The 12,943-nt window shown below is 38.4% G+C and overlaps 1 protein-coding gene across 12 annotated transcripts in view; it reads left to right on the top strand.

Moving 5' to 3' along the window:
- Positions 1-12,401, top strand: part of PUM2 (pumilio RNA binding family member 2) — a 67,288-nt gene extending 54,887 nt beyond the window's left edge. For 5 of the 12 annotated variants that reach the window (XM_021393165.1, XM_021393164.1, XM_021393172.1 and 2 more), the window contains 8 exons: positions 270-537; positions 1,086-1,215; positions 3,131-3,265; positions 3,515-3,652; positions 5,279-5,404; positions 6,396-6,517; positions 9,106-9,298; positions 10,377-12,401. In XM_021393165.1, the coding sequence (XP_021248840.1) occupies positions 270-537; positions 1,086-1,215; positions 3,131-3,265; positions 3,515-3,652; positions 5,279-5,404; positions 6,396-6,517; positions 9,106-9,298; positions 10,377-10,508 (1,244 nt within the window). In that variant the 3' untranslated portion in view covers positions 10,509-12,401. Of the gene's footprint in view, positions 1-269; positions 538-1,085; positions 1,216-3,130; positions 3,266-3,514; positions 3,653-5,278; positions 5,405-6,395; positions 6,518-9,105; positions 9,299-10,376 lie in introns of those variants that run through there. The other 7 variants (XM_021393167.1, XM_021393169.1, XM_021393176.1 and 4 more) reach the window with 4 other exon arrangements.

The raw sequence follows: 12,943 nt of genomic DNA, 5'->3' as shown, positions 1-12,943 counted from the left end.
AGTGGGTGGCCACTCGACCTGCTTCATTATGTCCTTCTAATAAGATGTCTTTTCCTGGTGCCCCTCAGATAAAAATGAGGAGGAGAATGGCTTTATTTCTTGGAAGATAAAGCTATCCAACTCCTCCAATCAAAATGAGGTAAATATAAATTACAAGACAGCACTGTTGTTTCCGTTGGCTCCAGGGTATCTGTAGCTCTAGTACACTTGATGTTTTGCTGTTGTTTATTTTCCTTACGGCTTTTACTGACAAAACCACTTCCTTGTAGGAGGACTCACAAATGGTAGTGGTCGCTATATTTCTGCAGCACCCGGAGCGGAAGCAAAGTATCGCAGTGCAGCAAGTACCTCCAGTCTTTTTAGCTCCACCAGTCAGCTCTTCCCTCCTTCACGCCTTCGTTACAGTAGGTCTGACATTATGCCTTCTGGACGTAGTCGATTGCTGGAAGATTTCCGAAATAATCGTTTCCCTAATCTTCAACTAAGAGACCTTAGTGGACATATTGTTGAATTTTCTCAAGATCAGCATGGTTCTAGGTAATTACCGTAGTGAAGTTAATGTTTTACTGCTTTGATATTGTCATATTAACACGAAACATTTGAGTGAGCTGGGAGCTGTCTTAATACAAAGTGTGCCATTAATTGGAACGCGTGCTCTTAGGATGACCTTTTTCTTTTCTCAGGAATTTCATTATAATGGTAGTGTAAATGTAGCTGCTCATTGAGGTATTCAGGTTAGAAGTAGCCTTATAACTCAACTCGTAAACTCTAGTATGTAAGTACCAAGAAGGTGTTGATTAAGAAAACAAAATATCTGGCATCTGGAATGTAAAAAACATTTTTTCAGCAATACATCATCAGGTACTTGGTTATTCTTTTCATCTTTAATACTTTTCAAATGAAAGTTTTTAAGGATCATTATACTGAAATGCCTTCTTTCATATGCAAAGGCACTGCTTTCATTTTAATAAGTTTTCGAATGTTTAATACTTGCTTGAGAACATTGAGGTGTCTCATTGAAGCAGTGTTTTGAGAGGTTTTCCTGTTGTTCGTGTGAAGCATAATGTACATTTTTTTGCACTTAGATTTATACAGCAAAAGCTAGAGCGAGCTACTCCAGCTGAGCGCCAGATGGTGTTTAACGAGATCTTGCAAGCAGCGTATCAATTGATGACTGATGTGTTTGGAAACTATGTAATACAGAAGTTCTTTGAGGTAAGAATAACACTTGCGTATATGAACAAACACATGAATGAAAAACTGTAAAGTCTGATTAATTTTTTTTTCTTAACGTTATAGCAGATTTCTACTGGACTCTCACTGTCGAACCCAAAAGTCACACGTGTTTTCTGTTCTGTTCCCCCTGCTTTATTCATAACAGATCTGAGGAATAGAGGCATGGTTTTCTCTTTGCCCTGGTGATGCATATGTTAACGAACAGCGTAGGCTGCACACTTGGACTTTGCAAGTCTTTCGGCTTAATTTAGAAGCTTTAAGCAGATGGTGGGGAACACAAAGATTTGAAGGATATTTGTATTGGTATTGAAGGATACTTGCATCTTGGCAAAGAGGAGAGAGGTTTGGAAAGTGCTCTTGCACCCAAAGAAAAAGATATGTTGAACTTGGTCCAGTGCTGTATATGAAGGAGCTCACATCAAGACAGGTTTTGAGGAAGATGTCATAAAATATATCCAGTATTAGTACAACTAGTAGTTAAAGTATTTTTTTATTGAAAACCTTGGGGTAGACAAAAGCTATCAAAGGGCTGCAAGATTCAGCCTGTGGAGAAAAGAACAAGAAATACATGTAGAAATGGTATGTAGCATAGTGTGCATTACATCAAGGACCACATCAAATACTTGGTGAAGCTGGGAGATGTGTAATAAAAATGTTCTATAAGAAATGAGGTGCTTGCTGTAGATAGGAATTAATTTGTAATGAGTAATTATGAAAAAGTGTGCTTATTCTTTTGTCTTGATGTTCTTTTTACAAAATCAGAGTATCTTCTGAGAAGTGTGGCTGACATCCAGTATGCAAGTGCTTGATATTGCTCATGTGTTACCAGTTGCTGTTTTTTTCTCCTTGATGTCAGGTTGGATGGATGGATAAATAGATAATCATTGACAATTGAGAGTTAATTTCATCTTAATTTTATGTAAGAGTTCTAACAAAATGCATTAAGCCCTTAGGTATGATCATTTTAGTAGATGTTGTTTGAGCTTTTTTCAGAGCTTTAGGTGACTGCAAGTGTGGGGTTTAACAAATGTGGGCAGTGCTGCATGAAAGTTCCAGGTGCAGCCCAGCCTATGAGTTCTGTGTGGCCTCTTGCCCTGTGGCAGCACAGCGGTTTGTGTGACTGGGCCCGGAGGGATCTGGGAGCTGACAGCAAACTGACTTGTTTCCAGCAAGTCCACATTATTCTGAAGCCTCACTGGTGGCTTCTCTGTTAAACATGGAGCAGCACGGAAGGTTGTAGAGGCACTGTGGAGGGAATAAGATGGGCAAGAACTAGATACTGCTGAAGAACGGTGATTGAATTCTACTCTTATACAGCCAATGTTTAAAACCCCAAGCAAAACCCGTGTTATTTCTTGATTTCCCAAAATTCTCATGGTAGGAATGATCTTTCAAGGCACCTGAAGTTAGTGTGAAGCTGCTTTAGGGACAGCTGCTTCTTTTTTCTGTTGTTTTCTCTTTCTCCTGTTACAGCTTACTGTGAGGCAAAATGACCAGTACAAATTTGAGATCCTGGAGAAAACGTGATTCGAATTACTATCTTAGAGTAATCTGATAACTTTTGGCTCAGTAAGTGGGTTGTTGCATTCTAAATGTTAATCTGTATTCCTACAGATAGTAAAGTATAAACTAATTAATTTTTTGCTGCTGCCCTTAAAGTCATGCGTTTGAAAGCACACATTGTACTGGAATGTAGAATACTACAAAATGTTGAATTGAAAGGAAAATAATTACAATGAAAAAGCTTCTGGTAAATATACCCATCGCAAATAAAGGGAAGAACCATCCAAGGCATGGTAAATCCTTAATACGTCATGAAAATTCTCACTCTGTCATGTGAATTCTAGCATGCTTCATGCCTTCTTTTCTTAACAGCGTATTTGTTTTCTTTTAGTTTGGAAGCCTGGATCAAAAGTTAGCCCTAGCCACACGCATACGTGGTCATGTTCTGCCATTAGCCCTACAGATGTACGGTTGTCGTGTTATTCAGAAAGCCCTTGAGTCTATCTCACCTGACCAGCAGGTAATTGTAAGTTAGAACAATATTTTTTTAAATTTTGTCTGTTTAATTTCACCCACGTTTTTACTTGCTTAAATTGTTGATCATTCCCTTCGTTATAAAAAGACCTAGAGACCAAAAGTAGTTAAACTGAAGTGCTGAGATACACAAGTAGATCACCAGTAAATAGGAAAAGTGGACAGTTACAATGGAAAGAGATGCTCCTTTGAGGAAAAAAAAAAATCACTGTGAAGACAAAGATAATCTTTTTTTTTCCAGAACGAAATGGTAAAAGAGCTGGATGGTCATGTTCTGAAATGCGTGAAAGATCAAAATGGGAACCACGTTGTACAAAAGTGTATTGAGTGCGTCCAGCCACAGTCGCTCCAGTTCATCATCGATGCGTTCAAAGGACAGGTAGTGTAACAGTTCCTTTCCTTTTATGTGGAGCTGCTTGGATTTGCAGTTTGCTTTGGGCATTGTTCGCATACACAAGATAGCATTTGGCGCACTGACAGTCAGCTAATATTAAGCTGGAGTAAAAGAGGAGATGGTAAAATGGGAAAGCTGTTAACGGATAGTTAAGATGCTCTACAAAGATGAATGTTGGAGGTGAGGCTCTAGAAAACCTCTTTGGATGTGCTGTAAAAACCAGAAAAAGTATTTGGCTTATGGCCAGGCTGTTTCAGTTCTGTGATGTGCCACTTGAAATTTCCTTTCTAACTTTTAGTGGCTATTTTTGGTGTGATAATAAAGTATCTGATCTCTAGCACATACTTTTCATTCATATTTCCTTTCAGTTTTTTCTTCTTTTACTTACCTTGCAACTGTCTTCCAGTGTTTTCCAATTTATATCTATCATGAAGGAAAATCCTTTGAAAAAATATTAATCTTTTCCCTATGTATTGGCCTAGCGTTAAGTGAAGGGGAGGAAGGTATTTGTTAAGGTTGCTTTGCTTGCTTTGTTTCCAACAAAATTATATTCATAAAAGACTGGTATTGTGCCACAGGCTAGAGAGTGTTGCAGCTAAGGAAGATTTTAATACTCTGTGACAAACTTGTAATTCTGCAGTCTCAAAGAATTATAAAAATTGTACTGACTTGGCTGTGCTACTAAATTTTACTTTAATGGCTGACCATATGTGTTTCTAAACAAAGTCTGTGATAAAATTCTCTCACACCACAGCAGTGCCAGGATCATTGCCATGCATGGTGGTAGATGGCGTACTGAGGTGTCCAGGGGAGGGTCTTTCTGTATCAAAAAATGTGTACGGATAGAGGAGCTGCAGTTTCTAAAATATAAATAGAGTCCCATTGACTAAAATGTGACTGCTTGTTTTTTTGGGGCCATCTATCCACAAAACCAAATCATGACATATTAAAACATGTGTATATTAAAAAAAGATAATTTCAAGTGGCAAATGAAAAATACTGAACTTCAGTCATGTCACATAACAGTACATACCTCTATCGCTCACCCATGTTATCTGAAGCTTTGTCTAATCGGGCAAGATTCTCTTTGTTCAGTTCTGACCAATAATGAACCTTAAATATTTTGAATTAATCCTGGAAACAGGATTAAACAAACCTGACTTCGAGAGAAGTAAGGAGAAAGCAGTGAGTAAGATTATGCCTGTATGTTCATAACGCTTAACTTGTGGATGTTATATATGTAACAAGGAACATGAAAATCGGCTGCAGTAATTGAACTCCTTTCTGTAGAAAGCAGCATCTTCAACTTCAAAATGAAAAATAAAGTTAAAAGGAAAACTTGACAGGTGATCAGTGCTTAATTAAGGATCAGAGTTTCAAGATTTTCTTTGCACGTAAGTAGTCCAGGAACACTGAAAACTTGGATTCTTAGGTAGATGTATGATTTGTGCTTGACACACGCAAAAAAGGAGGTGGAATTCTGATATTAGCAAAGCTTTTATATTTTTAATAGAAGTAGTTGCCAAATTCAGTTCCATTTTGAACGTCGTAATGTTAGTGCATCTGTGAACTTCCCTTGGGTTTAACTTCAGTTTACAATTCTATTTTAAGGTATTCGTGCTTTCAACTCATCCATATGGTTGTAGAGTAATTCAGCGTATTCTGGAACACTGTACTGCTGAGCAGACTTTGCCAATCTTAGAAGAACTACATCAGCACACAGAGCAACTAGTGCAGGTTAGTGTGTGTATTCCTTTCAGTGACGCCTTGTCGAGCTTTTTTGTATTATCATAAGTAATTCCTGTGTCATAGTATATGAAATAGCTTAAATGAATTTGCCTCTTTTTAGTGTTGTAGATATTGATTTTTGTCTTTTTTTCCTTCCATAGTTTTAATGAAAATGAATTTGGAAGTTGGGAGGCAAAGAAGATATAAAAAGCCTTTTTCTTACACTTTTGGCTGTAGCTTCAAGTATACGTTGTAAATGCACAGATTTAGTTTGTTGTGTTTGTGGTTGTTTTTTTTTGAATTGCAAAGTTTGCCTATTTGTAGTTTATCTTGATTCGCTCCGCTGTCCTTCAGATAACTTCTGATAACATCTAAACAGAAATGCATCGTCAAAAATACACATTCTGCATATTCAAACACAAATAGGGCATCTTCTCTAAAAGAAGGCTGGGCCAAAGACTTCATACAACACAATTTCCTGTCTTGGTCTCGAACAAACAAAATAAATGGCTTTGAAATTGGATCAGTTTAAAATACTGGAGGGGACTCATAATGTTCAGCAGGAATTCCCACATGAGAAAAGGCAAGAACTGCCTTTTGCTTTGTATTCAGAGCCTAGTTTACTTCTCAGTAGTTTATTGTATGTGAAATCTCTGTTAAACTGTAATTGTCTTGGGGAACCGAAGTTCAGGGAGATACTAGAGCTGATAGTGAATGATGATAGTAATTCTGAAGACTTGTTTCTTTAGGAGGAAATAAGGTGCTCTAGCAAAATGCCATTTTTACAGATTATTTCTGTTTTCCATGTAAATCTAGTAATCCGTTGAGTAATTCTTGATGCAGTACATTTTGCATCCCATTGTTTCCATGATGTTGACGTTGTTGCATTTTTCCGTATATCTGTGCAAACAGCAAGTGGCAAGTTTACACAAATAAACAAAAATCTATATGCATAACATGGTATGAACACACAAGAAAATTGAAGTCATCTTATTTTCAGGATCAATACGGAAATTACGTTATTCAGCACGTACTGGAGCATGGTCGTCCTGAAGACAAGAGTAAAATAGTTTCAGAAATAAGAGGAAAAGTTCTAGCTCTGAGTCAGCACAAATTTGCCAGGTATTGCACAGCTTTCATCTATTAAGGGTTCACTAACCTTTTAAAGTTGTAGTATTGGATTTATTTTTTGTGTTTCAAAAAGGATCTGATATTTTACCCCGTGTGTAACGTGTTTTTTGAAATCTTGTATTTGCATAGAGGTTGGACAGTAGCGGTGCTCTGCAAAATATCTGATTTGGGGAAGGGATAGGGGAAATGCTGTTCTCAAGTAAAGTAAATGTGATTTCATGGGTTTTGGAGTGTCTTTCGTTCACCCTCTGTAAGTGTGGGAAAGAGATTCCCAGACTTCAAGGAGAGGCATATGAGGATCACCAGAGCCAGCTGGAAAGCTGTCCTAGAAGTTGCTTGATAATCTGCTGCTGATGAGCTGGGACTTCCTCACTGTCTATCAGTGAGTCCAGTCAAGCAATTTCGAAGCATCAAAAGGCTAGTTGTAATAATGCTGCTTAAGCCTGACAAGAATTTAATGCACTAGGAGGACTCAAAGACTATGAACTACTCTAAAATTAGAGCCAAAGAATCATCTTTAAATGTGTTTTTCCTGAAGTACAGATGAATGTGCCTTTTGCTAAGGAAAATACACTTCAGAGTTCATCCTGAATGATACAGTGAGATGAACTTTGTTATCAGCATTAAGTAGAAATACACTATGTTTTTTGGAGCCCATTTGTTTTAAAAATCAGTTGTATGCAAAGTAGCAGCTTTGTCTGGATTTTGTTTTTCTTTGTTACATACAACTATTCATGTTCTTCTCTTTGAACTTGCTTATTTCTAAAGCACAACCATAGTACAAGAATCGCTTTCGTGCTGGCTTACAATCATTGATGGTATTTTCAGCTTCTGAGATACCTGGAAGTCATGGACTTCATCTACATGAGTAAATATTGGAAAGTTTCTCTGATCTGGGCATGATCCCGAAAAGATTCTTTATTCAACAACTAGAATGCTTCATATCTACCTTTCTCTGTTACATCCTAAAAGGATCCATAGATAAAACGGGATGGGTATACTAGGATACAAATACAACTCCAAAGTCCACTGTATCTGCGTAGGTCACTCTGAAAGTAATGCCTCCTATTTATTTCAATGTAAGCTACAACCAATACAAAGAGCACAATAACACTGTTTGATGGAGAATATTATCAGCTACAAGATACTATTTTTCAGCATAGCCACCGCCGTTAGTTATGCATTTTTACCAGTGATGAATGAGAGCCTGCATGTCGTGCTCATGAAAATCTGCAGAAGTGGTGGTGACCCCGTTTCACAGCTGCTGTGATGGCATCATTGCTAGGGAAATGTTGCCCAAGCAATGTTATCTTTCATCAGCCCAAACATATGGAAGTGAGAAGGTGCCAAACCTGGACCGTATGGTGGGTGAGGTAGGACAGTCCAACCAAGATTGGCAGTGTGCTCCATGGTCTTCAAACTTGTGTGTGACCTCATGTTATCGTGTTGCCATAGAAAGGTTGTCATCTTCTCTGGCCTCTCTCTGGAAGCTCAAGCATTCAGCTTAGTCAGTGTTGTGATGTAGTGGTTAGAGTTGATGGTCTGTGTAGGTTCTGTGATATATATCACCCCTTTCGTATCCCAAAAGACAGTACCTATCATTACCCACTGAGGGTGCATCTTGAAGTTTTTCTTCAATGAGGAATTCACGTGTCCCACTCCATGGACTGCCATTTTGACTCCAACTCATAGTGGTGATACCACATCTCATCACCAGTAATGATGTGATGCAGGAAACTGTCACCTTCAGCCTCATTTTCTTTCAGTATGAGGTCCTGCCAAACTTGTATATCGTGTTCTTTCTGTTCCCTTGTGTGCAATCGTGGGACTTACCTGGTGCAAACTTTGTGATGTTCCAACGTTGCCACCATCATTTCCAACACACTGAAGCTGATAACCAGCTCCATACAGTGTTCCCTGTTTGTAATCCACTGAGTCTCATGGATGAGCTGGCTGGGATTCTCTTATTTTCTTGGTGTGACGCATGTGCATGGCCATATGGAACATGGCTCGTCTTTTGTGTTGCTGTCACCACTGCTGAAACGCACCATCCACCACCTCATTGTGCTCGCACCCACTGTTTGGTCTCCAGAAACGTTCAGCAAGAGTCAATGACTGTCACCGGGTGTCATTTTTTCCACATGGAGGAATTCAGTGGCATACCTTTGCATCATCCACACTTCCATGTCAGATGCCGTTCTGTCAGACTGCCCGTCTGTTGCCATCTGTCACACATCAACAAAATGTAACAGGATATTGGTGGGAAGGTTCAGCCTCTACTGCTCTACCAATGTCTGCCTCTGACGTCATGGGCCAGTGTAACAAAATAAGAGGCATTACTTTCAGAGCAGTCCTCATACAATCATTCTTCTCCTTGAAGTATCAAAAGATGACCTTTGGTAACAATCCTTTAATTTCCTCAGCTATTGGAAAGTAAAGATTTGGAAATTGGGACTTCGTGTATTTAAAATGGACCCTTCAGTGGCATTAAGGCACTTAAGTGTTCAGAGAAATTTAAAATTGCTACTTGGAAGAATGTTACATATCGAGTCACAGAATCCGTTTGTCTTGTTTTTCAGCAATGTGGTAGAAAAATGTGTAACTCATGCTTCTCGTGCTGAAAGAGCTTTACTTATTGATGAGGTCTGCTGCCAGAATGATGGTCCTCACAGTGCCTTATACACCATGATGAAGGACCAGTATGCCAACTATGTTGTTCAGAAGATGATCGATATGGCTGAACCCGCTCAGCGGAAGATAATAATGCACAAGGTACATTTTAGTATAGTTCTGCTGGTCCAGGAAAATTTCTCCACAATGATACTACTTTATCTGTTAGAATCTCTTTCCTTTTAGAGTTAAAACTAACTAGATCCATAATCTAGAACTCAGTGCATATACTGATAATTCGGGGGTACTTAATGGGGCATGACATATGTAGGTCTCTGAGCACTTTTCTGCAAGCTAAAAATGTAAACCTGTAGAGAAGTCTTCAAAGATGAATTTCGTATCCTCTCTTTATGTCAACTTTTCTGTGAAAATAATTTTAAACTGAAAAGACAGTAGTATTTGTCACTTATTAACATAACAAAAGAAACAGGTTTCTCCTGTAGCAGGTAGTAAAGAGCTCTGCAGTTGTCATCCTATCCCACCTCTCCTTGCCCCAGCAAAAAAAAAAATGCAAAGACACTTCTCATAATTCCTAACATTTGGGCACGTTTTCTAGTTAAGAACATCCAGAGAAGAAGAAAAATGCCCCGTTAGCCCTAGGCTGTTTAACATGGGGTATATTTCTGCAAGAGCTCTGCTTCCCTGTTGGTGACAGGGCACTCCCACGACATAAGCTTCCACCCTTTTTCACCTGCAAGCTCAGCAGGCTGCTCCCATGGGAAAGCTCATTTCTGGGGGTGGTTCTCCACTGCGCTGGTTTGCTGCACTGCTCTGTCCCCGGTTGCTTAAGTACTAGGTCGGATTCGGGGAATATAGGAAAGTTGGACAGCCCAGCCTCACCTGCCACTGGATTAGGTGACATGTGAGAGTAGCACCATCAGTGATGCCTGTTTATATCATGTAGCGTAGTGTTCTGTTGGCTGCTTCCGTTGTTTCTCAGTGTTGAAGAAATCCATGGTCTGAAGTCTGAAAACAAAAGTGGTCATCAACTGAATACTTACAGTGTGAGAGGTACATCAGTTGCCTGGCGATCCAGTCAGCCATTTTACATCTTTCCAGAAGCTTCCATAAGTGTGAAACAATAGGCTTCCTGTTTTTTTTTTTAATATAATTGCTCACAAGTGTAGTAACTCCGCTTACAGTGTGTAAGGGGAAAAAAGTAATGAGTTTCTTCCTACAGATCCGACCCCACATCACAACTCTGCGTAAATACACCTATGGCAAACACATTCTGGCGAAGCTGGAGAAGTATTACCTGAAGAACAGTGCTGATCTGGGGCCAATCGGTGGACCACCAAATGGGATGCTGTAAAAGGCAAAAAGGAGAAAAAAAAAAAAAAAAGAAAAAAAAGAAAAGGAAACGGAAGAAAAATTTTATTGTGAATGATCAAAACATACAACTTAACTATAAATGTTCTGATTTTTTTAAATCTATTTATTGACTTTGTTCATCCATTTGTAAAATTTTTATTCTTTTGTATATTTTTGGGGAGTGAATTATAAAAAAAAATAAAAAAGAAAATCTCCAGCCCTGATCAGGAGACCTATCAGATTGGATGGCTGGCAAAGCACAGAACGCCTGTATATGATGTAATTGTATCAAAATAGCTGTCACATATTTTGTAAATTTTTACCTTGTAAAGTCACTGAAATAGTTTTTAAAGGGAAAAAGTACAGTATACTTTTAATACACTGGCTTGCAATCTGGTAGGTCTACCCAACATCATAGCACAACAGATTTATAGCGTTGTATATAGAATTGATCCTTATTTTTCCCTTTCGTGTGAAGTCTTTTATACCAGATTAAAATCGATCAGCTGCATAAACATTATTTAACATGTCGAAAAGTTAAGTTGTATTTTGGTGGTTCACAACGTGCTATCCAAATAACGAACCGGGCACAGCAAACTAAAGCAGAGAATAACAAAACAACGGGAACCTGAAAAGACAACTTTCACCACTTGCTGTGGACAGTTATTTTCTTTCTAATTAGTGCCCTTAGGTTTTCTCTAGCGACGTATTACAAACAACAGTGCTGTATATAGTTATATATTTAATTGTTGTACCAGGTAGAGGAATCAGATGGCGGTGGTACTGCCACTCAGTAAAGGACGCTGTTGGAAAAGGAGTGAACCCTGTATTAACTTCACAGTCAGTTTTACAACGCAGGAAGAGTAGAGATTTGTATTTTTTTATTTTGCATATAGAATCGTAAGGGTTTGAAAGCGTTGAGCGTTTATTTTGCTTTCTCACTGTAGACGCAAAAAAAAATAATAGGTATTGATGAAGAGAAGAGGGGCCACTGAAAAGTAAACTCGATAGCTCAACATTTAAGCATGATTGATTAAATATCCAGATAGCTTTTTTGCTTCCTATAAATATATGCATTGTATACGTGTAGTTAATAGGTGTAAGTTTACAGTTTGGAAACAAATCTCGTTTCGATGTTTATTACAAGCCTTGCTAATTTAGTAGTGATGCTTACCTTGGTTGTACAGATGTACATTTGTAAACCTTCATGCTGTAAATGTAATTTGTTTTACCCTTTTTTGGGACAAAAATTTGCATTTTAGTGTATATTCACATCCCCGTCCCCCTTTCTTCCCCTGGCATATAGTGTTGTATAATGTAAATTTATTTCAGCAAATTAAGAGTGATTTTTTTAAATTCTATCTTTATATGGTTTCAGAAATATGAACCGGCTTTTTTTTAACTCTTGTGAGAAACATTATGTTTTGTTTACAACATAGCTGTCGATTCTGTTAATATGGACACTTTGGGAAATCCATCTGTTCAAATTTTAAGTTGGGATAATAAGCATAGTGAGAAAGAAGTGGACTGAAAACTTTGGTTATCGCGGAAACCAATGCTTCTTCCATCTTAATAAATGTGGCATGATTTTTTTGTACAGAAGAGTACTGTATTTTTGAATAGCCTTCTCCCAGCGTAAAGCAAATATGTATGATACTGTCAATTTTTTTCTCTGGACATACGACATTGTAACAGTACCATGAGATGATGTACATTTACAAGCGGCCTTATGTACATTTCCCAATGATCTTTTTAAGGCAGAGTTGTGACCATATGTGTATAATTAAAATCCTTTTTAATCCTTTGCCTATGGAAATATTTTGGAAAAAAAAAAAAAAAAAAGCTTACTTTGTATATTCGGTTTCTGAACGATAAAGAAAGTGCTTTGTATGTTGTTGAAGTAAGTTTTTGTGCGGAACATTCTTCGGATGGCATAACCGAAGCTGTGACGGATGGAAGGCAGAGTCCTGAGCGCTGAGCACATCTAAGGCTGCAGCGGTAGGGCTCGGATCGTGAGGAAGGAAAATAGTAGTGGTATAAACTCGTGCAAGGAATTCCGTTGTGTTACTCTTTATAGCAGTTTTACGTGAGTCTTTTTAAAGCGAACATCTGAGTTGCTCCTTTTTTTTTAATGGCGGTGTTTAAGTCGTGAATAGGGAAACGGGAAAGCGTGTTCTGGGCCTAGCTTTAGTTTCTGCATCTGTCATTCAATGCCTGCCTCAAGTGATGGAGTGGGCCGAGGTATCGTTAATAATCACACCTTTAATTGCAAGTACTTTTTGAATGGCAGTGCACAGCATTCCTTTCAAGAGCTACAGGCCCTGCCCTTGGAGCCAGAGCTTTCCCGTAGTCACACAAAGGATGGCACTTGAGCAATTTACTTGAACGCATTCATTCTCCTCAGTGACTATTTTTATCCTGTGTACAAATGCTGTC

Source organism: Numida meleagris, chromosome 3, assembly GCF_002078875.1.
Source record: "Numida meleagris isolate 19003 breed g44 Domestic line chromosome 3, NumMel1.0, whole genome shotgun sequence".
NCBI lineage: Eukaryota > Metazoa > Chordata > Aves > Galliformes > Numididae > Numida > Numida meleagris.
Note: the sequence above shows the minus strand (reverse complement) of the source record. Positions and strands in the feature narration are given on the sequence as shown.